The following is a 25,868-nucleotide window of genomic DNA, read 5'->3' as shown; positions in this document are numbered from 1 at the left end:
GAGTCGATGGTGGATATATCATCAGTTAATCGACTGCATAGCGAAATTCTTAACCGTATTATCAAATAAAACCTCGCATTTCGTAGTAGTACTACCAGATGAGCCATCAATTTCCATAAAAAAGGATAAAGTAAATGTGAAGCTGGTATACCATGATGATAATCGCAACCTAAACTCCGCCAATGACCATTTTTTCTTTCATCCTAAAACTACTACCGCTTCTTAAACTTCTGGGCTTGTCTTGGTTGGCTTCCGTATGCCCTTCTTCCTTGCATCTTCTTATCCCTGCTCATGCTTGCTCCTAGAGTGAGATCGATTCGTGGTGGTGTAGAAAAACCGAAACTCTTGGCGACCTTTGCTAGGTCTAATTTGTGAATATCGAAGACTGAACGTAGACTATGACTAGCATAAGCATGTAGATATGATCGGTATCCGTCCTTGGCGCTCTGGTTGAGATAGTAGTTTTGGGAGATGAGTTTTTCTAGTTGTGAAGAGACATTGAGAATCTTCTTGGCTGGGAACTCGTACTCGAGGACGGGCACGCGGGCTTCCTTCAGATGCGATAAAAAGGCGAGTTCGTGGGGCTGTAGGAATAGCAAACTGCGGCCCTTGGAATTGGCGCCACGGGCGGTTCGACCAACGCGGTGGATATAATCTCGTGGGTCATCAGGAGGATCGAATTGAACGATGTAGTCAACAGCGGGGATCTGTTCAATTATTAGCAATCCATCACTATGACGGTTTTCACACTTAGCTACTTACATCTAAACCACGAGCAGCAACGTCGGTACACAGAAGGATACCCGTCTTCGCATTGCAGAATTCGAAGAACGTATTGGTACGTTTCTGTTGTTTCTGCTTTCCGTGTAGAGAGAGACAAGGCCTATAGGTACTGTTAGGAGTCGCGCCTGAGAAATCGGATGGATTAGGAACGGCAAACTTACAAGTCAATGTAATTCAAAAGCTCAGCATAATAGTTCACGCTTGCGCAACTGGAAAAGAATACGATCACCTTCTTTTTCAGATTTCTCTTGAGGAATGAGAAGAGAAGAAGGAATCGCTTATCAGCGTCGCAGGTGACATAACCTTGCTCGAGACCTGCGACAGTGGAGCTGGTGCTCTCTTCGTCAACGTTGATGTAAAGAGGACCTGGTCTCAAGGAAATTCTCGCCAAGTCTTCGACCTTGGTTGTTTGTGTCGCAGAGAATAGCATTGTCTGTCTGCCTTCACTCGGTAGGATTTTGATGATTTGACGCATTTCATCTTCGAAACCAATTTCTAATATTCGATCGGCTTCATCGATAATCAGAGACTTCAGGTTCTTAAAAACGAAGGGAGTGTTTTGGAGGTGGTCTAAGAGTCTTCCGGGCGTCGCGATGATGAGGTTTACTCCCTTGGATAACTTCTCAGCCTCCGCTCTACGGTTTGCTCCTCCAATCACTATTCCGTATGTTTGAGAGTGATGCGCCATGAGTTCGCGAGCGACACCAAAAATCTGCAGGGCTAACTCTCGGGTGGGAGAAACAACGATAACACCGGTTCCGTTTCGCGGTTTGAATCGAAGCGCGCTTAACATTTCGACGGCGGGAATCAAGAAGGCCAGTGTCTTTCCACTTCCTGTCTTAGCCGCACCAAGCACATCGCGACCGGCAAGTAGGGGTGGAATTGCTTTTCGTTGAATCGTGGTCATCTTTTCAAACCCCATATCTTCCTTAATAGCTTTTGTTGTCTTCTCCGATAAGTTCAAATCGGCGAAGTTTTGCGCATCGGAACCAATAGCAGATTGTAGGGCGGAAATGGCGCTGTCGGTGGGTAAATCGGTATTCTGATTACTTTGGCCAGCATCTTCATCCTCAGCATTCGCTGCCTCTACTCTCTTGTTCAATTCGGTCGTTTCCTCGGCATCTTCTTCTTCATCCTCTTCATCTTGATCATCTTGGTCCTTAGAAAGCTTGGCTTCTGGTTCTTCGATTTCGTCTTCGGCTTCAGAATTGTCGTCGCTCGAGGCTTCAGCAGCGATCTCGGGTTCCGCTCGCTTCAGCTTCTTAGATTTAGATGTCTTAACAGAGTGCGTTCTCGATTTTTTGGCCTCGACATTCTTAGCGCCATTGGCGTCCTTGAATTTCCTCTTTTTGCTGTATTTGGCCGACTCCATCGTGTCTGAACGAAGTTGCGATAAATGGTGTTGAGATTGGAGAGTTGAGCTTTGAAAGTGGGCTGCTTTCTTTTTCTGCTTCAATGCCAATGGGAATTTTTTTTTCTTATCGATAGTATGGTTGATAAGCAAAAATGGGCCGTCGCGCCGTGTGTCCTTACATAAGGATAAGCTACTATATTATATAAGCAAAAGACCGCTTATATAAGCCAATCTTTAGCTAAACATTTCCTACTTAGATCGACTTTGTCAGATATTAGTCATTCATATCCTATTTCTTATCTCGATCATCGCGACGACTACCTTCTCCTTCGACAATTTTCCTTCAAGTCCCATCAATATCGCGTATATCGATCTCAGTCTAATTATCAAATAGATACTCCCAGAAATTCTCATATTCATACTATAAACATGACTTGTCTTAACTCAATTTGAACCATGCCCTGGACAAGACCGTTTCCTTCGCGGTGACTTCATATCCACAGCCATCCTCCGCTTGAGACGTCGATAGACAGCTACCCCCCTTTCAGCCCGAGCCAACTCGATCTCACTCGAATCGAGATCTAGTGACTAACACTTGCTATTATGATTATGTCTCGTACCACTCATCCGTCATACTGTTCCTTCAATGCAGATCCGGGGGAGCCTTCAGTCTGCGCCAATTCTGCTGCTTATATTACGGGAGTCTTCTAAATGAAATCAATACCGAACTCTACTCTTGACCCTATATCCTACTAAATCCTTCCAGGCTACCGGATACCTCGTGCCATAAAATTTATATTGTCTGACAGCTTCTCGAATGCGTGGTCTTAGTTGAGGTGCATTGCAGCTGCATACCGTTGCACCGGATAAATCGGCGGATAAAGTCGATATCGTTCTCCTTCGTTCTGGCTCGCGACGAGACAACCCATACCAGCTATCCACGCCCCTTTCGTGTTGAACTTCTTGGTTTTATCACCCGGGGTTCCAGCCGCGGCATCATCGGTTCGTTTAATATTAGAGTCTCGGTACCAATTTCAACGCGCAATCTATCTCATGACCAGCATGAGATAGATTGATGCTTGGTATTGCAGGAGCCAATAAGTCCTGACGCTTAGATTAGATAAAATCCCATACTATGAGGGAGTATATCCGCCATCCAGGTTCTCTCAGGTAATTCTATGCAGTTACAACTAGATCGCTTAGGTTGATCTCGTACGAATTCATACTGCCGGGCAGTTTCCTTATGTATTTCTTACTGGAAATGATAAAGCGCTATCTGGGACAGGGCTTTATAAGCCTCAGCCCATTCCAATGTTCGCGGATCAGGTTCATCAACAGCCGAACTATTACCCCCCCTCTCCCCGTATCCATTTCCCGTGTCTTAGTCCTATTGGATTTGAGCATTGCTACCACGTTACAACGCGATGTGACAGCGTCGCGAAGAGGCGTCTCAATGTGGTAGCTGTAAGGCGACAGTAAGCTCAAACTATTTCTTGGACTATGTCGTATCACGGCCGACACTCGGACTCGTCCGCCTTCTGTGGTATTTTGTGGAAGACTTCTACAAGGATACGGGATGGGGACGTGATAGCAACGGCTGAGGTGGAGCTCGGCGCCTGACAAGCTGCTGAGCAACCCCAACTCTATTGGTCGGTGCTAGGGGGTGCGAGGCTTAGGTCATAGAGGATTCAGACTGGTATGCCCGGCATATCCATCGCCTGAGGGAAACATGGATATGGACATCATAATCTGTCTCTAGATCAACTAGAGCTGAACTGCGATCGGGTCTCGACCACGAACCCCTATCTGGCCATCAGGGCGAGAACGCCCAACGCCTCATGAGGCAGGTCCTAAGGCTTGAGGTTACCACATTCGTCGGAGTTGATTCCCATCTGCTCACTGTCTCCCTGCAGGTTAACCGCGTGATATGTTCGTGGGGCACGGTATAAAAGTGTATGCCTTTTTCTTCCAGCTGGGAAAGATGTCGTATCATTTCCCCGGAAATTTCAGCCATTGTCGATCATTCCTCATCACGCAATTCAACTTCAACTTTCTGCCACCATGAAACCAGTCTTTTTTCTATCTTTGATCGCCGGCCTTACCGTCTCCGTAGCGGAAGGCTCGGAACGTGCTAAGAGACAAGCACGATGGTCTCGATCGTCCTACGAATCGGGCACGGCTCATCCCTCGTTGAAACTTGATAAGGTGGACTTGAAGCAACTTCCTGAAACCCTTATCCAAGTAGACTCGAAGACCACCCCGGCTGCAGCCTTGTCATCGCGCCAGTCTCCTGCTGGCAACTTCTATGAGTGCAGAAACTCGGTACGCCTTCCTTTTTGTTACACTCTCATGTTCTCCTACTAACGAATCCCTCTACGTTAGAACCCTGTCCCCGCCGACTCTGACTGCAATACCATCATCGATGAGGTTCTCGCGCTGGACCAACCTCTCATAGTAGCCACCAATGCGTGCCTGACATTCCAGTACGGTACCTGTTGGGGCTTCTTCTGCTCTCTATGCCAGCAGCTAAGCACCGACACTACCTTTGTAGCCAATGAGCTCGTTAATGCCGAGTCTCTGTGTGTCGCTAACGGTCAGATCGGTACGATCGTCGGCGCTGACGCACCTCAGTGGCAGGCTGGGTTCGTCTACCAGGGCAGTAGTCTGCCTGACTATGACGTCTGCTAGTGTGTCTGTTCGTGTGTAACTATTTCTAGGAGGGAACAATTAGGTTATGGTCGGTGGTAGGGCGGTGGTTGTGGCGGCACAGTGACATGGCGAATAAGATAAAGGAGTAGTGTATATTCATATTTATAAACCTTCACATCTTGAAGCTTTCGTAGCGTGATGTGTACCTGTGAAGTAGAAGAACAAGAAGAGAACAAGACTTAGTATTCGACATGCTTCGGTCTAGTCTAGTCTAGTCCCCTTAAATAATCGTATCTCACTTTTAACTCATTGTCCATGCCATTCACTTTTTAGTAGAGATTTTGAAGCGACGTGCCTCTCATATCTAACACAATACGTCGGTCATTGCAAATAAAAAACATAATTTAACGTGATCATGAATCGTAGTCATCGATCCGGCAAGGTATCCTTGGAATAGATATACATAAACTCGTCACGGTTAATTTTCATGCGAGGAGTCCGACCCCCCACTCTATATTAATATGCGGTGAATTTCTTTTATCCACAAAGCCGGCTGTTAAAACACACCGTTACGGTTACGTGTATAGTTCCCATTCATGCGCCTTGAATTAGCCCATTGCAATGTCTAAATTGCTAATTGTTGACGTGCCCTTCCCCTGGATTCATAACTCGTGCATAGCGTTACATCGCACCACTTCTGTCTCTGCCGAAGTATTAGAAGGCCTTCGGGCCCAAGCACCTAGAATACTTAAGGTATTTCGGTAGGTGCTTAATGAACGGCTGCTGTAGGAGAAAATCCGAGGTTCGCCTCCGGCACGGGATCCTCGTGTTTCGCAGTGCTACCCTTGCCGCGCCACGTGCTGACGGCAGGAATATCGGCTTGATATCTCTCTTCGTCGGTACCGTATGCACGTGGAGTGAGCTTGATCAAGCAGTGGAGCGGGACATTCATCCAGGGGCTGCGGGACTGGTCCTTCTTCATGAAATACGCATATATGCATCGGAGGATGGCCTGGTGGGTGACGATGAGAATATCCTCGGACCGCTCGAGTTCCATGATAATGGGTTCGAGTCGAATAACAACATCGCGGTAAGACTCACCACCACGGTAGCGGTAATTGTACTTGTCCTCATCACGTGCCACGAAGTCCTCTGGATAAACGTCTTTGATCTCCTGGTATGTCATGCCGTCGCAAACACCCGCATCAAGTTCGTCCAAAGCCTTCCATTGCAGCTGGTTGTAGTTCTCGGGTAGGAAACGGGCCGTCTGTATCGTACGTTTGAGGGTCGAGGTCCACACCGTTAGGGGTCGGTCATCCTACCAAATCGTGAGATTCGTCATCGGCAAAGGTTACGAAACATATTCGGGTAAGGGCGGAAAATGCTAGACAGGTTTCAACTTACACCAACAGATTGACGAACCAACTCAGGTAATTTCTTAGCGTATTGATGTCCTCGTGGGGACAGCTCCGCGTCGCCCCCGATTCGTCCATAGAGGTTGTACAGAGATTCGCCATGTCTCGAAAGCCATACCGACCTCGGCCGAATATGAAGGTTCATAAGGTAGTAGACTACCCGGCTTTGTAGGTAGTCTTGAATACGGTTGATTATGACTTGGGAACCGACGTCCATAATCTTGAGGTAGGTGTATTGATTCTCGTCACCGTCGGCGTCGATCGATTTGTACACCTTTTCATAATTCTTTATCCGGTTACGAAAATCCAAGGCTGCTTTTTCCGGATCCTGGCCTTTGTAGTCAGGACTAGTGGTTTTGACATCTCGAATATTGCCCATGATGAGGTTCTCGTCATCGCATTTGGACTCGACAAACAGCACTTCAATTCCCTCGCGTGTGCATGTGTCGTAAACCCATTTTCGTCGCTCTTTGGTTGAGTTGGTAGCATCGAGAATTCCAATCACACCGCCCTGGCGAAACCAACCCAGCATATCGGATATAGCCGCCTCAGCGGCAACTCGACGTCTCCGTTCGCCTTCAGCATTGCTCGTATCGAAGAAGTCAGCTGGTGGTTGGGGGGCATCGTGACGCCGGTAGTTGCCGACATTGAAGGTCTTGGCGTCGACCGAGAGCCATTGAAGGTAGCGCTGGGCTATGAACGAGTAGGACAAAATTAGCAGGGGGGGAAGAGAATTGGTATACTATTGGAACGGAAATTATCAGAAATATGTACCTTTTTGTGCTATGTAGCTCTTCCCTCGTGCAGGTAAACCAACCATAACAACGCAGATCTTGGTGTCCTCAACCTGGACGACACGGCCGTTAGTTTTCGGTGCCATGGTTTCCTACTTTCCGATACGACAAAGACAATGACGTGGGCATGGGCGTCCGAAGCGGGAGCATGTGAGGCAATGAGTGGTATAGAATGGAGAATGGAGTATATGAAAATTCAGGCCAAGAACAAGGAATAGATCGAGATATCGGGGGAAAGGGATTGGATATGACGAGCTTCCTTGTCTAGTCAGGTGTTCAACACTAAGAACAGCCGGCAAGGGGAAAAAAGAGGAGTATATTCCCTTTTTGAACAATGTGGTTTGTAGAAGAGGTGTACGTAGTAGAAGTAGCGTGTGTGGTATGGTGTAGTGTGTAAAAAAGAGTGTAGTATGTGTGTATATTTTGTCTGCTCGTGTACTATTGTGTGGTGTAAACTTGGATCAAATTGAAATCGAATCAATTTGAATATGTAGTGCAGTGTGGTATAATAGAGGTAGTGTTGCATGCAGAAGGCAGAAAGGGAAGATCAAGAGAAGAAAAGTTGCGGTGATGCATGAGATTCCGTCACCACCACTGGAGAATAGCACTGATTGGGTGCATGGTTGGGTACACCACCGGGATTCTCAGGAACAAGCAACAGCGCAAGTCAGGGTAGCCAGGGTCCTGACAGTACAAAAAATGGCCAACCGGGGTAGCTTTAAAAATCTGGAAGCCGGCAACACCCCGCATTGACAGGGAGTTATAGGGAGAAACAGCGCCCTCGCCCCTCAGAAGAGACTCTTGAAGCACCCGAAAAAGGAACCCTATTGGGCAATGGCACCCGCTTGTATCTTTTGTATCGGGGCAGCGGGGCAAAAAAGTGGGGAATAGGAAAGAGGGGCTAGAAAGAAGAAGGGAAAAAAAGGCCAAGAGCAACCAAGAAGCACCTAGGTCTTCAGCTGTACAGATCCGGTACCTTCACTGCCTTGTCGGATAACCATCTTTGGTATAATTCATTGACCTAGCTGAAGGTCTGATGAGCAGAAAATCTGCAAACCTAGCTATCCGTCATGCGACTAATACAAAAAGCTTGATAGTTTCAACTATCTTTTCCTTTTGCATCCTGTTCCTTTTTTTTTTCACCTTTTATTCATTCTCTTTTTAACATCTACTTAGATTATGTCTACTCGGTTGTCTATTTTCTCTCCCAAAAGCATATATTTTATGCTCCAACTCCCAAGAAAAGAACCAGGAAGAGAAGAGAGAAAAGTAGGGTCGTAGAAGAATCCACTCGGGTAGTAACAATATCAGTTTGTTACAGAATATCGATCGGATGTATGCATGATCATGAAGGACCACATAGGAAACACATAGGACTTCTTTCTGTATCACTTGAATACCGGAATTCATAGATGATTCCCTCGGCATCGGACGTCTTCCCGCGAAATCCAACTGCTTACCCGACAGGTTAATACAATAAACCCGCCCGACCGCAACCGAGTCCTCCCGATGGTTCACTATCCATGTCCCACTTGGGAAGATTGTCGGCATCTTCAGCGGCCAGAATTATTGCCGATGAAATCAACCAGAGCGCCAGAGTAGTCGGTGCCACGACATAGCATGGCTTTTCAATTCAGCCACCAAGGTGCCTCCCCGAATCAGGAGACAGTGTAATATGGAATGAAGGGACATGAAACCGCCGATAAGCCCTTTCATGCCTATTGAAGCAGCGGGCATATTTTTGGTTACTCGTCCAGCTCATCTTGAGCAAGGACACTCATAGTGTATCCTCAAGGCAGCAAATGCCCACTTGACCATTCGCTGATTGCAGTCCAACCAACTATTAATTGCGACCACGTCCTCATATTTATACCAATCAATCCATTAGGCAATACAATGCCATACTTGGTATCAGTTGGCAACCATTGTGGTGCGTCGTATCTCCTACGCTCCAAAACTTTTGGGTTGGCCGCCCGTGGTAGTGTATTTCCTCGGACCGTATGGTTGGACAAAGGAATATACAGGTCAAGAAACAAGACAACATTACTGACCTTGGAAAAACTCCAGGCATGGCCCCGATTCGCTCGGCCGCCTGCAATGACACCCCTCATCGTAACGGTTCGGGATAATCGAGTTTATCGCGTTTAGATTTGATCACGATAAATAGGACTGTCTTATCCAGATCCTAAGACTCCCGTACCCAGATCCCCCTCAAATATCGTCCCGATCGACAGCGCCCGGTTCGTATGGTCGTCTCGACATCTACTCGCAATGCGGGATTCACGTCGGAGGATTGTTTCAAAGGTAGATCATCTGTAGGGCCTAGAGCGACTAGGAAAATGGTGTTGTCTTCAACACGATAGATTATGACGAAGATAGGTATTATTGCGAGAAGACAAAATATTTATCGAAATTGAAAGAGCTTAATCTTGGAGGGGCAGACCGAGTTCGGTCGCAACCATTTACAGCACGTGAAAGCGCGGGAGGAGCACTAAAGATGTACTAGAGCGCTAAACCTCCCATGATCGGACCCGCACCTTATACTGGATTGGATCCATAAATACGTTCAAAGCTAACGATGCGCTCTAGCGATGTTTTTGCCTTAACAACCCTGGGACTCAGCGCCCCTCTTCAGTATTAGGGTGTCAAACCGCCCGATTACAGAACGAATCAGCGCCATTTTTATTAGCGCATAGGGAATAACTGTATCATGTTGCAGGTATTTACCAAGGTACCCTTGAACATATAGAGTATTTTATGCCTCTTAGCCTGAGCGATTTTCCTATATCTCTTCATGAAAATCATAACAATTTTGACACCATCTAGGACTTTCACTCATTACCGCGAGAATGCCTGTCTTAGTAGAATTGATGACTCCAAAACCCAACTTGACCAGAACCAACGTCCATCGATACCACAACATTGGTCAAAAATGTGATGCCTAGGATGTAGGGCCCAGTTCCTCCATTATTAATTCCAGTTTGACACAAGCCTGTGTCGGGATCTCTATCCTCCGTATTTATGAGGTCCTTAGGATTCACCCAAAAGATGGTTTCCCCAATCTGGACTCCGAAGCTCGGGGGAGTAGCATCACAGTTTGTGAAATAGGAACCATAATACCCGAAATATATCGCTGGTGGATCAAATTGCGCGTTGACTGCGTCTGCCATATCTATGGTCACGCATCAGCCAAAGCATTTCGAAAGTTACCTAATTCACAATCACTTACCTGGTGGCAGGTAGATCAGAGTCGTAGCCGTGTCTAAAATGAATGGATATTGACCATGCACTGTAGTCTGTCCAAAGTGAAATCCTGTCGGAACGACTGTATAGAAAGACGGCTGCCAATTTGTGCTATCTCGATGGATTATATCCAACTAGACGGTCAATCAACAAGACGGCCGTAGCAGGGCCATTGCAGAGTATTGACTTACAATAAGAATAGGGGTTGTGTCATAATCACTCTTGCTAATATCAACCGGTGGCATTCCGCCGATACTGATAGACCCTAGTGAAGAATTCCTGGCCACTTGAGTTTAGGTGTATTAGCCATCATCCATTCGTTTCGAGGATTATCATAAGGGATATCCTATCTCTCATAAGTAGAAGGGGGGGGAGCCCACCACTTTGAGAGACAAACGAATGATACGGAATGACATACGAGCGATAGCCCAGCACGGTGCAGTTAACCCTTTTCGGACCATCGAAGTAAAGAGAGGCGAATAAGGAGCAGAGAGATACTGGTCATCATTATTGAGATCATTACCCCAATAAGCGTTTGTCAGAGATGGATATGCAAGTCCAAGAACCCCTGAAGTAACATTGTTCCCTACCATCAAGAATCAGTATCTCTTTGGGGCGACAGCGAAAAGATCATGAAGGGTTAAGTATTCAACTAACCATGCCATGTTCCCTGGGTCGCAAGGGCTATTTCTTGCCTGAAAACGTTTATACCGGCGAATGCGACGTCCTATACACGGGAGATTTAAGTTAAACAAAAGCCATACTCGTATGAAGTTGAAGATCACCATCGTCTCGGGCATAGAAACCTGTCCATAATATCTATTTACAGGCTTAGGGAACCAGCGAATGCTACTCACCATATATCCCAACCCTATCTCGAAAGTTAGCACTTAGTGACTCGATACCCCGTAAGAAATGATGAAGGTCTTGTCAGAGATTTTAACTCGAAATCTCACTCACTGCCCTGTACACTCTCACCATCTCCATATTTCACGGTAAAATGCTGGTCATGGATGGGTCGACCGGTGAAATTTCCCGCAAAAGACGGGCCCAGACCACAGGTCTCCTGTGGAAGAGTCTTATTGAGATTATTCCTACAGATAAAATCAGGGGCTCTAACCCCTTTTTGAAGTAAATAACATATCAGTTTTTAAGACAAGGGCTAATGAAGCTGATTCTGGGGACGTACAAGTATCGGCTGACCCGGAGTCAATGATAACATCCATGGATATCTTATTGAAGAAGGCTCGTACTGAATACTCCACAGCATAGTGGTTAACAGCAGATACATTTTCGTAGCCATTTCCACCACTATTACGTTGAATCTGGCCAAAAAGGGCCGCGGCGGAGCGTTGTGACGTGGGCGCATCACCACGAGGTAGACGTCTCAGCTCCAGGTGGTTTTGAATCTTCCTCTCGGTGGCAACCGTCGTAAGCGGTTTCACGCGACGGAATTGGAATCCTGGAAGAGAAAGTGAATGAATGATATCCCCATGATGAATATTGCCGAGACCAGACGACTTTGTAGAAAGTGGAGTGGCAAGAGAGACGACTGCTAGCCCAAAGAAACTAAGATTAAGAAACATCTCGGAGACAATGGGGATTTATTAGAAGTTCAAGTACAAGCTGATACTAGTCCAGGGGAGTCAAGCTAGGTAGATGAGGGTACGAAGGCATATATAAATAAGCGAACCTTCATACAAGCGCAAGGAGATATCAACTTTGCTATCGGGCTATACAATACAAACACATCTTCAACAAGACACAAAGAAGTAAATATACCAGTCTCCTCATGTAGTACTGTGGAACTAGGAAGCCCATAGCGGCTCACAGCAGGTAGATTTACGTATACGGTGGAAGGTCATGCCAGATGTAGGCGGCCTTCGTCCTCTCTCCTGATATGGGTTGACTGATTCGAGAAAGGCAAGATGAAACGAACGAGTTTAGAGATGTCAACCAATGCCGAGGGAATACTGGGCGATGCATTTCTTCTTAGATCGAACGAGCCTATATCCGTGTCAAAGGTATTATAGAAGATATTGAGGCCAATTGAACCAAATGTTGCTCCATCGAGCTACTTATATATAGTTAGGATGCTTCCTTGGTAGATGAACGAGTGATGATGAAGTGAAGGTTTCATTTTCTATGCCGCCCTCTTAAATCTTTCTTATCACGGAACTCACACAGTAAAACGCAACCTGTCTTGTGGTGGGATTGTGCGACGTGATCGATCTTAATCTGCAAGATAAGGTCTCTTCTGCGCCCGCCGCAACGTGACGATTCGGTCAAATACAAACGCAACTCCGATACGTTTATAGGGGCGCCTACAGAAATATATGCCCCACGCTAACGTAACTATCCGTGCGTTTCAGGTGGAGAACAGCATTTTTATATTACGTAAGGCAACTGTCGGCGACTTGAACTGCCGTTGTAGCCGTTGATTGAACTTGCCCGGAATATGAATTGTGCCGCAGCTACTACCATGGCGTAAGTCCAAATGGCAAGACCATCCCATCCCTTGATGCATCAAGGTAATGTAATACAAATATCAAGGTGAGGCATAGCTGCCTCTTTTCTTTGCTCTTAGGTTTACTTAGTGCAACAATTCTACATCTCAAGATCATGCAAGTAGGATCATACCTACTTCTCAAATCACCTATGCAAAATGGCATCTAATCAACCTACAACAACCGCGGCTAAGCAACTGTCGATGATGACAAAGATATCACCACATGTATATTTCTATGAACCCGAGACGGCTGCTACACAGGAATCTTCCGACCGGAAAACGCCGAAACTCATTCTTATTGCATCGTGGATGGACGCCCGAGACTTACATATTGCCAAATATATTACACGCTACCAAGTCATATATCCTACATCGAAGATTCTACTAGTTAGATTTTTCTTCAAGCATCTGGCCTCCCCATCAGAGGCAGAGAAAACCGTTGTGCCTGCCCTTGAATACATCCGGTCTCAAATTGATTCAGGAGCCTTGTCGGCTTCACCCGCGCGACCCGAAATCCTTGTGGTATGTATTGAACCCATCGTCACTTCTCTATACTTGTACCTCGAACGAGGATACAAGTTCATAGAATAACATAGTAGGTTAAGCGGCCGAATAAAATCTAATTCATATACAGCACGTATTTTCAAACGGTGGTTTGGCCAGTACGCGGACACTATACGAACTATTCCGATCTCAAACAGGCCGGAATTTTCCCATCCATACGGCAGTATACGATTCATGTCCGGGGTTGCATTCTTTTAGAACATCGTATAATGTCTTCATGGTCAACTTTCGAAAAGGTATCCTTCGGCTTGTTGCGATACCATTCGTAGTTGCATTCGTTACTTGGATTTGGGTTTGGTATAGGCCTCTGAAATTTATCGCTGGCGAAGATATCCTTTCCAAGAATTCAAGGCTCCATAACGACCTAGCCTTAATCAGACAGACAAATCGTTCATACGTATATGGCAAGGCTGATGCCATGGTGGATTGGAGGCATGTGGAGAAGCATGCAGAACAAGCCGCGGCAAAAGGGCTTGCGGTGCGAAAAGAATTATTCGAACATAGTCCACATGTATCACACATGAGAACCGATGGCGAAAGGTACTGGAATATTGTTACAGAGACTTGGGAGAAATCTATGGCGAAGGCTTAGTCTGACTTCGAGACCCCGAGATTCATTAGAGCAAAGTGGTGATGAAAGATAAGTACTTACCTACCTACCTGCAATCCTGTATATTACCCGTTGAATTCATATTCAAGAGACCGTTAATTCTATACCTAATAGATTAATAGATATAATTTACAGCTGTCTAGAATATCACAACGAATTGGTGTCGTTGTGCTTTACCAAACTAAGGTCATTTTGCGAGATCGCGAATCCCTGCTATATCCTTATTCAGTAAATCCGCTATCGCATCGGGTAGAACAGGGGTAAAGGGACCTGGGGTTAGGGTAGTATTATGCCCTATAAGTACCTACAGTACAGTGGGTACCTAGGTACCTAGGAATGTACTGATTTAAACAATGGCGACATTAGCGGCGCGACAACAACATTATGACTCAACCTACGATACGATCTATACCCAGCAATGGGTAGGCACCTACCTAATCTATGAGTTAGCAGGATCGTTCTCACACACGTACCTAACCTAAAACCTTATTTCTTCGGTAGTTTACCTCAGTAGATTTCAAATGGCTCGATTTCTTTCCTTTTTCTTTTCCCGATCGTTGTAACTCGAAATCACCACAAGACCCAAGTAGAGGTTAATATGATGGATTTCTCGGGGTGTCTCAACGACAACGCGTTCGGTCCCGCAGTCCAAGGATGTCGAGGCGATTTCGATTTCACCATTATCTTCGAAAAGATCTTTTTTACGATCATTCCCGCCGCCGTGTTTATCGCCATTTGCCTTCCACAAATTGTATATCTCTCCCGTAAACCCGAAATCACAGGAGGCGCTTTGTTAAGAAGCATAAAATGTGTACGTGAAACATCACCCCTTTGAATATATAACTCGTCGCTGATTAAAATTCCAGGTTGCTATTTGCACTTACGGTATAATTCAATTGTCGCTACTTATCTTAAGCGCCCTCAAGTCTCGGAACTTTAAGGCTTTGTTTGTGTCTTCCTCGGCGTTGACGTTTGTGTCTGCTATTTGTATGGGTGTAGTCTCTCACTTAGAGCACTCTCGTTCACCGCGACCGTCGAACCTGCTCAATGTGTATTTCTTCATTACCATCCTCCTAGACATTGCTCAGATCCGTACCCTCTGGTTGGCGTCAACAAACTACGACGAGATAATATTCTCGCGTTTACATACCACCTCTGTTGCTGTCAAAGCGCTCCTCTTGATTCTTGAGTCGCTGCCCAAGTCGAGATGGGTCCGCTGGAATGCGAAAGAGCATAGTCCCGAAGAGACTACCGGATTATTTGGTCTTGGGGCTTTTCTATGGCTAAACAAACTGTTTCTGACTGGATACAAGAAGGTCTTGACTCTTGACGACTTATACCCACTTGATCAAAGAATGGCCTCAAAAGATCTTCAGATGAAACTTGCCGAGTGTGTTGACGCGTTAAGAAGCCCTAACCAAAAGTATGGCCTTGCCAAAGCTCTCGCAGAGACTCTAGCAGTCCCACTATTACTTCCAATCGGCCCTCGTATAGCCATGACTGCTTTCCAATTCTGCCAACCGTTGCTTATCAACACATTGTTGAACTATCTCCAACAACCACCACAAGATAGCTCGCCCAACGTCGGGTATGGCCTCATTGGCGCGACGATCTTAATCTATCCTGGGATCGCAGTATCCTCTGCAATATATTGGTACCTACAGGAACGTGCTATGTACATGGCTCGAGGTGCTCTCGCTAGTGCAGTCTACAAAAAGACAACGGAAGCCAAGATCACTGCTGCGGATGATTCGGCTGCGCTAACTCTTATGAGTGCAGATGTTGAGCGAGTCATCAGAGGCTGCCTACACATTCACGAATTTTGGGCAAACACGATCCAAGTTGGCTTATCGTGTTGGCTTCTTTCACGTCAAATCGGCGTTTCATCTATTGCTCCCTTGGTTGTTGTTGGATGTTGCGTCATCTTATCAACCATCTTAGGGAGGGTCATAGGCCCGCGACAAAAGGCATGGATGGAGAAAATCCAAAAAAGGGTAGGGCTAACAGCAAATATCATTGGACAAATGAAGCACCTTAAGATCTCTGGCCTCGCTACTCCAGTTGAGGAGTCCATTCAAAATATGCGTTTAGACGAGCTAAAATCTGGATCCAAGTCCAGGATGGTTATCGTTTGGTCCGCTTTCATCGGGTACATACCACTTTGCATTTCGCCTGTTGTGACGTTCGCATTCGCGTCTCGAAATCTTGACGTGACCACTATCTTTACATCAGTCTCATACATTATCCTGTTAGCAACACCTCTATCCCTCCTCTTTCAGATATTCCCCGGCTTTCTTAACGCCCTGGCCTGCTTAAGCAGGATACAGAAGTTCATAGAACAAGACGCCCGTCTCGACTTCCGCGAATCTGTATCAAAATCGCCAATTGGAGATTTGATGGGACGCGAAACTATAAGGGGCGAGGGATCTGCTGCATCTTCACCCTTGATAAAAATATCGGAAGGGAGTTTTGGATGGAGCGCCGATAGATTGTCTCTCAAAAATGTCGATATCGACATCCCAAGCTCCCAGCTTACAATTGTCGTCGGGCCTATTGCATCGGGGAAATCCACTCTATGCAATACACTGTTAGGAGAGATTCCCGTGGCGCATGGACAACTATCGATGGGATCCTGTTCTCGTAAAATTGGTTACTGCGATCAAATACCATATTTATCGAATGCAACAATACGAGAAAATATTGTGGGGTTCGAAGATTTCGACCAAGTTCGATATAACGAGGTCATTGATGCTACTATGCTACAACCCGATCTAGCTCTCCTACCACTTGGCGACGAGACAAAGGTTGGGAGTAATGGTATCGCATTAAGTGGCGGCCAGAAGCAACGAGTGTCTATCGCCAGAGCTTTGTATCTCGATTCAACATTCCTCGTATTTGATGATATTTTGAGCGGTCTCGACGCTAACACGGAGGATCACGTTTACCGCAAGGTTTTTTCTTCTGATGGACTTCTTCGCCGAAGGAACGTGACAGTCGTACTATGTACCCATTCAATCAAACACTTACCATTCGCAGATCATATTATTGCTCTCGGCTCGGATGGAAGTTTAGTAGAACAAGGTTCATTCCCCGAGTTGATGGCAAATGAAAGTTACGTTCAGAGCCTCGGGGTCAAAGAATCAGACACTACTGGAACAAACGACGGTGTCCAGTCCATAGCAGACGAACTATCCAACACCCAAAAGGAACCAACACCAACCACCATAGTCGTAGCCAACAGCAAGGAATCTAACGTCTCGGAAGAGCAAGCCCGGATGATAGGCGATATCGCCGTTTACCGTCATTACTTTTCACGAATTGACAATATTATCATCGCAGCTCTTCTCTTATTCGGTCTAGGTTGGGGCTTCTTCTCTAATTTTACAACGATCTGGCTGAAATTCTGGTCCGAAGATGTAACGTCCGCTCACCCATTTCGGTCGAACCCGTTCTATATCGGTATATATACGATTTTACAAGCCCTAACGTTAGTTTCTCTCCTGCTCGTCTGTTTGACTTGCTTCAGGACCATGATCCAAGTTTCAGGTGCCAGACTACATAAGGAAGCTCTAAAGACAGTTATCAATGCGCCCCTAAGTTTCTTCACTACCACCGACACTGGTGTCACAACGAATCTTTTTTCACAGGACATGACACTTATTGACGGAGAGCTACCTCAATCCTGTTTAAATCTCATAGTATTGAGCTTTCAGTGTCTAGGGATGGCTGCGGTCATAGCCACCTCGTCGCCGTTCCTCGCGATTACTTACCCCTTTTTAGTCGTAATTATTTACGGCATCCAAAAGTTCTACCTCAGAACATCTCGTCAAATTCGACTTCTGGATCTTGAAGCTAAAAGTCCCCTTTAGTAAGTCATTTAATTATCAAAAATTCCGTTGAAACAGTGCTAACAAAAAGGGGCAGCTCGCATTTCATTGATACAATCAAAGGTATCGCAACCTATCGCGCTTTTGGTTGGGTTGCGAATAGCATTGACCTAAACAATAACTACCTCGATACCTCACAAAGGCCCGCGTACCTTCTAGCCATGATCCAACGCTGGCTTGGTTTCATACTTCGGCTTGTTGTCGCAGCACTAGCACTCGTCGTGGTAACTCTCGCGACTCAGTCCCGTTTCAACACGGCATTCACTGGCGCTAGTTTGGTTACTATGATGGATTTCGGCGGCATCCTTTCTTATATCGTGCAAACGTACACCCAAGTAGAGACATCAATTGGCGCCATTAGTAGGCTGAAAAGTTTTAGCGAGAGGGTTCGGTCCGAGAGTCTGGAAGGGGAAGACATTGTACCCCCACCAGAGTGGCCCATCAAAGGAAATATCCAGATTGAAAATGTTTCCGCATCCTACACGTAAGCTTTCGCTACCCCTTTACTTAAAAAAAAGGACTAATTGAACATGGTAAAGGAATGATGACGATGATGCGACTTCTAAAGAGTTAGATAACGGCAACGATACTGATGGCGGAAAGCATAAGCACTTGGCGCTGAAAAACCTCGAATTTACCATATCCCCTGGTGAAAAGGTCGCGATCTGTGGTCGAAGTGGAAGGTAGGTCCTCCTGATACTCTATGAATGATGAATACTGACGTTGAGCTCCCTGATACAGTGGGAAATCTTCTATCATACTCTTACTTCTTCGCCTCCTCGACCCCGCCGCATCATGCACCGGTAAAATTACCATTGACGATATTCCTCTCCACAAAATCGATCGTGCCACTCTTCGTCAGCGTATCATTGCGGTACCCCAAGAGCCTGTGTTCCTACCTGATGGCACATCTTTCCAATCCAACTTAGATCCCTTTGGGGCTTCAACTAAAGATGAATGTCGCGCGGTCCTTGAGACCGTAAGGCTTTGGAAATTCGTCGAGGAACGCGGGGGCCTTGCAGCCGGCATGTCTTCGGATATCCTATCAGGAGGCCAGAAACAACTGTTTAATCTAGCGCGTGCGATTTTAAGGCGAAGGGTTAGATCGAAACAATTACAAGCAGAGTTTGGAGAGAAAAGCGTGGAGATGGGTGGTATCCTACTCCTAGATGAGGTTAGTTCGAGTGTAGACCGCGACACGGACAGAGAAATGGAAAGTATCATAAGGGAGGAGTTTAAACACTACACGATTGTTATGGTCAGCCATAGATTGGATATGGTACTTGGTTTCGACACGGTAGTCGTTTTGCACGAAGGGCGCATTGTGAAAACAGCCCCCCCACGAAAGTTGATAAAGATGGACGCAAGGGGCAATCATAGTGTCGATTACTAGGTATGTACTAGTTACCCTTCAACATAAGCTGGACAATCCATTCAAAAGACAACCGGGCTCAAGCGGCTGTAATCTTTATATACCCGGTAAATTCACCCCGGTTCAATGGTTTCCCTGTCGCGAGATTGTTGCTGTTAGGTCCTAACAGTCTAGCATAGTAGTACTCGCCTCCGGTGTTGTTTTGATAGTTGAAGCCCCAAGACGTAATGTTAACGGCCCCGAGGAATACGGCGCCTGGTTGCACGGCTCCATCTACAATGTGGGAGTCTATTACATGGTTAGCTACTACTTGTGGTGATTCGGGGTTTGAAGATAGGTCGTCAAAAGATTTTCAAGCCAAGCAGACGATGGAAACATTAGCTCGGGAAGATTAATTACGTACTAGCACTTGGTTAACAGGGGGAATTTCTCTCAGATGATTGGTAGAGCACTAACCATGTCTCAAGATGATAATTCGGGTCCGGCAAGTCCGGCAAGCCAAAGCCAAAGGCCGACTCGGCGGGCGTTCCAGCCGCTATCAACGGCTGCCAACGGTCGCCAGCAGAGCCTGCATTCAAATGTGCCTGCAATGTATTGTTCCCGCATCTAAAAGGTGTACCTTCTTCATCGGTTGTCTTTTTCGTCTGGTCCTCAGCCGCAGGGATCACCATCTATACCAAGATCTCGCATTAGCCCTTGAATATGGTATCCCTTTCACCTCAAGCAGGGTAATAGAGGAAGTCACATACGAAACCCCAACTTCCGCCGCCAACTGCAATCGCGAATATGGGAGAGAATTTGCGACCATCAAGATCCTTGCCCGTTGAGTCAGCCACGACACGTAGAGGCCCCGCGATGCCGGTTGTGTTATCGTAGTTAGGGTATGATGCGCAACTATCCCCGAGAGGAACCACGGTCACATTAGGCGCAGCTGAGACTAGGGCGATTGATATGAAGGTCGCAACGGCCTTGATCACAAGATTCTTCACGCTGGTCATTGTGTTTTTTCTTTCTCTTGTGACTCGTCAAGGGTAATGTTCACTGTAAGGACGCGGTACGCTTAGGATAGAATGCAGACATCCGGTCCGGGTCAGATTGTGGATAGACCCTTACTATATCTACTCGTAGATCTACGGGCATGAGAATTAAATTAATTAGACGATATCCAATTTGGGATATCATCTTTGGGGGGATCGTATCTACACCACCGCAGGGCTCTGATATGATAATCCGTTCTCTTTCCAGGCTAAACTCTTACAACCAATTAGAAACCCCGTGCGAGCTCTTCATATACTATACTCGGCAGTTAATTACCAAGATAATCCAATTTACAAATCAAAATCTTGAAATTTAAACCCCGTAGGAGATGGTTTAGTATATGGTAGGTATGATGGACATAGGTATATATGTGGGAAGCCCATAGGGCTGATTATGCGAGTGTCTAGCGCGACAATATACGTGCTATATGTCGATGCATTCATGAGACCAGATTTGATTAGGTAGTTTGCATTGACCTTATTTAGAGTTTACTAGAATTTTGGGATGCTGGTTTCTCTCTACTGTGTTCTTCCTGTCATCCCCCAGTGATTGTGCGCAATTTCAAAAGTGGGGTTATAGTTGTCGAGGCAGATATCTTAACTTTTCGCGTCTTGATACCTCTAATACGTGAACATTAATTCTCTTCTTCTTCAAATAAAAATATCTGCACTCTTTAATTCTCAAGGAAATACACAACCTCATTTCCTTCCATACAACATCATCCAAAAAACCCACCGTCAAGATGGAACAACCTCCTACCATTTCGAGACCTGCGGATTCAAAAAAGGCCCTAACAGAATTCACACCATTTCCACGGCTTCCTCCGATGATACGACAGATGATTTGGGAACTCGCCTCCCCAGAGATCATACGAATTCGTATACGTACACTAAGTCCCAAGCTCAAAATTCGCATGCCAACATGCTTCCATGCCCGTCGAGAGGCACGAGAACAAATCATGAAGAATAGCGTTTTCTTCCTCGTTTTCCATCGTACAAAGAACATCCACGCGGAAAAAGTACTATCGCAACATTACGCTTTACGAGGGATCCTCGAACACATTCAATATGTCATGCTGTACCGATGCCTGGCCAGTCGCAACGATCCGGCGCCTATAGACACGTAAATCAGTTTTCTATTTCCCCAACTTAAGTGGGCGAAACAGGTTATCAAATTGGAGGAACCTTACGTCAGTACTCCACCAGAACCGTTTATTTTTGAATGGCCTGAGAGGCGCGATGTCCTCAAGAAGAGAAGTCGCACGCAGCGGGAGAGGCATATAACTAAGCCCTTCCCGGACTTGGTTTCGTACATTGGGGCAGTGATACGACCAGACATTTAGCTTGGGGGGCTAATTCGACTATTCTGAACCACCTCATCGACCTCCAGAAATCTTTCGATCCAATGACATATTCGATGAGAAGAACTACGACATGCGACTGGTTGGTTTGGCGGGGACTCTGACAATGGGGTTCTTAGTGGCTGTGTTTTTATTTTATTTTATTTTTTTCGGCGGTGGGTTCATAGGATTCGGATGATTTGACTACCAAGAGCGATATCAAGCGGGTTCATACAGGAAAGCGATAATTACCTAGGTAATCGATAATCGACAACGAATCAATCAAGAAAGGGTTCTACACCCGACTTTCCCATATAACCATTTTATCTTTCAGCTCGTAAAGACTCGTAGAATTTTCAGATCAAACGGCGACATGGAGGCTATCGACTAAGCCGTGATATCCTCGCTCCACGAAAACGTTGTCTGTCTATGAAACAGCGCCTTCGTACGTCATTACGCGTATACGTCGCATACGGTGATCTTGTTAGTGACTCTTGTGGGTTTTAAGATAAGACACATATATAGTGATCAAATTTGAATGATCTAATATCCTCTAGCATCAAGTTAACCGCGTTGTGTATCCGAGTGGTGAAAAATGGGTGGAACTTAGATTATCGTTCCTGGGTTCTTTTTATCTGCCGTCGCTCCGAGGTTGTAGCAGTACAGAAGAGCAACCATGTCTGTGATTCCAAGTCAAAATGATGGCAGTGACCGTACACAAAACAAATTAGCGAACTTGATCTCAGGCCGTTTGAAATAGAAACTAGAGATGAGGCCATTTTTGGTGTTATGTAGAACGTTAGGAGATCACCGTAAGGTCACATGTTCTGAGTTATGTTTAAGTTCCGTGGCACGGGTACAGGTAGCACGTTCCATCTTTACATCTGCAGCTTCTGATTGGTGGATCATGGACTGTAGAAACCCACTACTTTCCTATCGTGGAAGCCATAATGGAAAAGTACGGGTGGACCCACTTGGACCATCGGGTCTCCCCAGACCTGCACTCTCGCCCCAGACCAAGATGATCGACATGAAGGTCAAACCGCCAAGTTCCATCATCACAAACCCTCACCATTCACTTTTGTTTCAATCCGAAGTCGATCTACTATTCTCTCTCTTCTAACAAAGTTGGAACTTCCACAAATAGATCAAGTGTCCTACTTTTTCTTTGTTCATAACTGTTGGCCGACAAAGCTTTTATTTACCACTTCACGCCTACAATACAATACTACCCACCTAGATACCTAATCCGATACCACCTATCACCAGACCTAGACCGAAAATACTCCTCAGCCTACCAATTCATCATGCGTTTCTTTACGACAATCGCTGCGGCACTTGCTGTTGCCCAAGGTGTCTATGCTGTGGATGTTCAGAAGTCTGTTATCGTCAGTTTTCCTAGCGAGACTACAGACGACATCGTCAACCGCGCCAAGGATGATATTCGGAAGGCCGGAGGCGTCATCACACACGAATACCAACTCATCAAGTACGTACCTGCCGCATCAATCTACTTTCTTCCCTATCTCTTGTCGCACGATGTGGAGAGACATGACGAACAAATAGATGGATGGATGGATGAATGAACTAACCAAACGATTTCTGCGAATAGGGGCTTCGCAGCTAAGGCACCACAAAAGATCATCGAGACAGTATCGGCTTGGAGCGCCGAGTTCCATGCGACCGTCGAAGAGGATCAAGTCGTCGAGATCTCGTCAAGTGGGAACTAGTCCGACTATACCGAATGCGCACTGGTTGCCACGATCGAATCGTCCAAACGAATCGTTACGATTAACCCCTCTCCATACTACGGACCCTCACGGGTAGGCAGAATGGGACAGGCGTCAACTAGGACAGGTAATATCAAAACAACAACAAAGGGATGAATGGAGTGTGCCGTTCTAGACAATGGGTTTCTGGCGTTTTTATTACCTTGGAGGGTAGGGAAAGCCCTAAGGTGGTTATTTTGTTGATAGGGAATATCACTATTGTTAGTGCGAATTCGATATTCAAAGCCTAGCCCGGATGCATCGCCTTTTGCTTGGCGTTCTATTATCTAGGTGCTTAATATTGCACATGTTCGGTCGAATCCTACTGTGCCAAACCCGGTTGCGTGGGCCTGCACCATGTGTATGTTGGATACGTGGTCTACACTCGTATATATCTACCTGTCTCAGGTAGGCCCGCATACTATATGTAGCAAGCGAAGGCGTTTGTATTTTTTTTCATCGGCAATGCAAGGTCCTACAAGGTAAATTTAATGTCGTTAATGTGTTATGCAGAAGAAGCTGGTGAATGTGTGATGGTGGCACCCGAACCACGGTAAGCTTCCGGGAGAGTATATGTAAAGCTGTAACCCGAAGATGCGGAACAGGCTCTCGTAGCCCGGGTGGATAGATTTGAAGTTAAAAGCGCGACTATTTGCGTATGATTTGGTTTATATGAAGCGCTTATTGGGTTTTTGCTATAAAGCAACAGGCCATTCTTATCTTTCGACTCAAAGATGTACGTTGTTTCTCTCCGAAAAATGAACATCTTTGGAACCTAATCGGTGTAAAACGGAATAAATCTCGTCGGTGGGATGACCTAGGTATTAATACAGATATACTTGAAGCCTGGTGTGCACTTAGACAACTTTGCTAATATTTAATCTCGGTTGAATATTCGCCTAGTCCTTTGGTGAATCCAGTTCAACTATTCTGGGAAAGCGAAGCTAAATTAATTGTCGTCTCTGTACCCACGAGAAAGCAAGGGGTTTCCTAGCACGTGTCTCTCATTAATGACTTGGGAATCTATGATAAGTGAATCCTAATTTCGCGTGTAGATGGCTGTGAATAACGGACACTACTGCGCGTAGCGTATGTAACACAACGATAGAGGTTCTCGTCGAACGGGTAATCGTTTACTGCCTACATTCGGATATAAGTCGTATCTGATCGGCAAGATATCGCACATATCTGGAGGAAATAATACCTGTTAAATGGATACCTATATCGCTTTTCGTCATCGTAATAATCTGTGCAAACCCCAATGCTTAGTCTGATCGTGTTACATCGTGGCTCTTGTTACTCCAGGGGCAATTGGCAACTTGAAACAAACGGTAGTGGTGAAATGTGACCTTGCGCTATGCGATGTACATATTTTACCTAGGAAATGCTCGAGTTGGTGACATTAAAACACAGCCCGTGACCCATATCAATCCACCTAGGGAGGTCTATCAGACAAACGACTTCAATAACAAAGCCTTCCCACGAATTAAAGATATGTCCCCTCCCTTACTGCGGATGATTCTAGTAAATAATTCTAATAGGTGGTGTTTGTATATTATTCATGATTGTGTGTAGATACATGTAATTGTCTTTTCTGTATAGTTGAACCCAATCCAAAAGGATCTAAAGCATTAGCTTTAACCTAGTCTAAGCTTATGCCCTACAGGTGCAAAAATAAGATTAGAGAGCTGCAGCTACTTACATGTAGGCGACATGTACATGTATGTACTTACATTAATGTAACCGAGGGACAAAAGTGCGCATACAATGCCGATTTGATAGATAATAATTCTTGTCCCTATCCTTACAAACTATATGTACAAGAGCTTTGAACATTTAGGTGTTCATCGTGATTGCTGAGAAATACGTTCCTTCCCTCCCGGTCGTCATTTAAAAAAATAAAAAAAAAACGCACTGTCTATCGTACCTTACATGTTAGCGAAACGGCTCCAGCTCTAGACATGGGAGGGTTGGATAGGTACCCGTTTTAGGTGTATTAGGGCATGCAGTATCCCTGTATCTACAGGCGCTAACCCCCCCTTATGCGTGGATGTTAATCGATATGGAGGTTCCACAGGTTCCGCAGGAGGGGTCCGTGCCGCTCTTTCTAACGTAAGTAGCGATCTCCTAGCTTCCACTATGCTGGTCTGCTTTGCTTGTTCATAGAGAAGTATCTTATTATCCAGGTTGATAACAATGATCCTTCTTTGCTTCACAACGTCAACATATCAGCTTCCTTTCGAACTGACGCGATCCCTTCAAGGTCACCTGGGCTGACAAAGAGAAAAACATAAAAAAACAATAGGCGCCTGGAAACAATGCGCTTGTCATTATTCAAACAATCATCATTCTTTTAGATACTTCATTATCGTAGTCTTTTGTAAAGCTGCTGTGCACGACGAAATTCCTACTTCTTCACCTTCGTTCCCATTCATTTTCTCATTCTCGAACCAGCTTTCTAATAGCATGAGTTCCTGATATACGGACTTTTTTACTCAGACGATTCCATTCTTTCCGCTATTGATTGAGCCCGCATACATCC

The 25,868-nt window shown here is 45.7% G+C and overlaps 9 protein-coding genes across 9 annotated transcripts; 5 read left to right on the top strand and 4 right to left on the bottom strand.

Annotated features, from left to right (window-relative positions):
* Nucleotides 1-33: 33 nt before the first annotated feature.
* On the bottom strand, nt 34-2,205 carry F4822DRAFT_95765 (ATP-dependent RNA helicase HAS1). The gene is made up of 3 exons (XM_051464216.1): nt 945-2,205; nt 763-883; nt 34-707 (listed from the first exon to the last, which is right to left on the bottom strand). The coding sequence occupies exons 1-3, from the start codon at nt 2,153-2,155 to the stop codon at nt 213-215; spliced, it is 1,827 nt and encodes a 608-aa protein (XP_051308520.1). The 5' UTR covers nt 2,156-2,205; the 3' UTR covers nt 34-212.
* Nucleotides 2,206-3,899: 1,694 nt separating this feature from the next.
* F4822DRAFT_95579 (uncharacterized protein) lies at nt 3,900-5,192 on the top strand. Its single transcript, XM_051464213.1, has 2 exons — nt 3,900-4,459; nt 4,520-5,192. The coding sequence occupies exons 1-2, from the start codon at nt 4,199-4,201 to the stop codon at nt 4,823-4,825; spliced, it is 567 nt and encodes a 188-aa protein (XP_051308519.1). The 5' UTR covers nt 3,900-4,198; the 3' UTR covers nt 4,826-5,192.
* Nucleotides 5,029-7,172, bottom strand: F4822DRAFT_95538 (bifunctional 6-phosphofructo-2-kinase/fructose-2,6-bisphosphate 2-phosphatase). Its single transcript, XM_051464212.1, has 3 exons — nt 6,976-7,172; nt 6,191-6,894; nt 5,029-6,104 (listed from the first exon to the last, which is right to left on the bottom strand). The coding sequence occupies exons 1-3, from the start codon at nt 7,079-7,081 to the stop codon at nt 5,556-5,558; spliced, it is 1,359 nt and encodes a 452-aa protein (XP_051308518.1). The 5' UTR covers nt 7,082-7,172; the 3' UTR covers nt 5,029-5,555.
* A 2,307-nt stretch (nt 7,173-9,479) lies between these two features.
* On the bottom strand, nt 9,480-11,824 carry F4822DRAFT_440819 (acid protease; the record flags this gene model as incomplete). Its single annotated transcript, XM_051462799.1, has 8 exons — nt 9,480-10,167; nt 10,225-10,372; nt 10,430-10,524; nt 10,657-10,824; nt 10,896-10,965; nt 11,096-11,109; nt 11,199-11,360; nt 11,428-11,824. 8 exons carry the CDS (start codon nt 11,822-11,824, stop codon nt 9,854-9,856), a joined length of 1,368 nt encoding a protein of 455 aa, XP_051308517.1. The 3' UTR covers nt 9,480-9,853.
* Nucleotides 11,825-12,724: 900 nt separating this feature from the next.
* F4822DRAFT_95497 (uncharacterized protein) lies at nt 12,725-14,169 on the top strand. The gene is made up of 3 exons (XM_051464211.1): nt 12,725-12,791; nt 12,858-13,269; nt 13,382-14,169. Exons 2-3 carry the CDS (start codon nt 12,904-12,906, stop codon nt 13,901-13,903), a joined length of 888 nt encoding a protein of 295 aa, XP_051308516.1. The 5' UTR covers nt 12,725-12,791; nt 12,858-12,903; the 3' UTR covers nt 13,904-14,169.
* Nucleotides 14,170-14,519: 350 nt separating this feature from the next.
* On the top strand, nt 14,520-19,201 carry F4822DRAFT_435119 (P-loop containing nucleoside triphosphate hydrolase protein; the record flags this gene model as incomplete). Its single annotated transcript, XM_051462125.1, has 5 exons — nt 14,520-14,732; nt 14,788-17,789; nt 17,846-18,292; nt 18,348-18,491; nt 18,550-19,201. The coding sequence occupies 5 exons, from the start codon at nt 14,520-14,522 to the stop codon at nt 19,199-19,201; spliced, it is 4,458 nt and encodes a 1,485-aa protein (XP_051308515.1).
* A 58-nt stretch (nt 19,202-19,259) lies between these two features.
* Nucleotides 19,260-20,695, bottom strand: F4822DRAFT_440813 (uncharacterized protein; the record flags this gene model as incomplete). Its single annotated transcript, XM_051462798.1, has 3 exons — nt 19,930-20,695; nt 19,599-19,851; nt 19,260-19,468 (listed from the first exon to the last, which is right to left on the bottom strand). The coding sequence occupies exons 1-3, from the start codon at nt 20,176-20,178 to the stop codon at nt 19,260-19,262; spliced, it is 711 nt and encodes a 236-aa protein (XP_051308514.1). The 5' UTR covers nt 20,179-20,695.
* A 265-nt stretch (nt 20,696-20,960) lies between these two features.
* F4822DRAFT_435117 (uncharacterized protein) lies at nt 20,961-21,344 on the top strand (the record flags this gene model as incomplete). The annotated part of the gene is made up of 1 exon (XM_051462124.1): nt 20,961-21,344. One exon carries the CDS (start codon nt 20,961-20,963, stop codon nt 21,342-21,344), a length of 384 nt encoding a protein of 127 aa, XP_051308513.1.
* Nucleotides 21,345-22,864: 1,520 nt separating this feature from the next.
* F4822DRAFT_435116 (uncharacterized protein) lies at nt 22,865-23,287 on the top strand (the record flags this gene model as incomplete). Its single annotated transcript, XM_051462123.1, has 2 exons — nt 22,865-23,046; nt 23,170-23,287. 2 exons carry the CDS (start codon nt 22,865-22,867, stop codon nt 23,285-23,287), a joined length of 300 nt encoding a protein of 99 aa, XP_051308512.1.
* Between the last annotated feature and the right edge of the window lie 2,581 nt (nt 23,288-25,868).

Source organism: Hypoxylon trugodes (genome assembly GCF_022578975.1).
Source record: "Hypoxylon trugodes strain CBS 135444 unplaced genomic scaffold F4822scaffold_13, whole genome shotgun sequence".
NCBI lineage: Eukaryota > Fungi > Ascomycota > Sordariomycetes > Xylariales > Hypoxylaceae > Hypoxylon > Hypoxylon trugodes.
This window is presented reverse-complemented; position numbering and strand designations above follow the sequence as displayed.

Coding starts and splice junctions, on each gene's coding strand:
- F4822DRAFT_95497 (XM_051464211.1), top strand. CDS start 12,904: ATGGCATCTAATCAACCTACAACAACCGCGGCTAAGCAACTGTCGATG. Junction 13,270..13,381: donor CGCGACCCGAAATCCTTGTG/GTATGTATTGAA, acceptor ATTCATATACAG/CACGTATTTTCAAACGGTGG.
- F4822DRAFT_95765 (XM_051464216.1), bottom strand. CDS start 2,155: ATGGAGTCGGCCAAATACAGCAAAAAGAGGAAATTCAAGGACGCCAAT. Junction 884..944: donor CTTTTGAATTACATTGACTT/GTAAGTTTGCCG, acceptor CAGTACCTATAG/GCCTTGTCTCTCTCTACACG. Junction 708..762: donor TTGCTGCTCGTGGTTTAGAT/GTAAGTAGCTAA, acceptor ATAATTGAACAG/ATCCCCGCTGTTGACTACAT.
- F4822DRAFT_95579 (XM_051464213.1), top strand. CDS start 4,199: ATGAAACCAGTCTTTTTTCTATCTTTGATCGCCGGCCTTACCGTCTCC. Junction 4,460..4,519: donor TCTATGAGTGCAGAAACTCG/GTACGCCTTCCT, acceptor CCTCTACGTTAG/AACCCTGTCCCCGCCGACTC.
- F4822DRAFT_95538 (XM_051464212.1), bottom strand. CDS start 7,081: ATGGCACCGAAAACTAACGGCCGTGTCGTCCAGGTTGAGGACACCAAG. Junction 6,895..6,975: donor GAGCTACATAGCACAAAAAG/GTACATATTTCT, acceptor ACTCGTTCATAG/CCCAGCGCTACCTTCAATGG. Junction 6,105..6,190: donor TGGTTCGTCAATCTGTTGGT/GTAAGTTGAAAC, acceptor ACGATTTGGTAG/GATGACCGACCCCTAACGGT.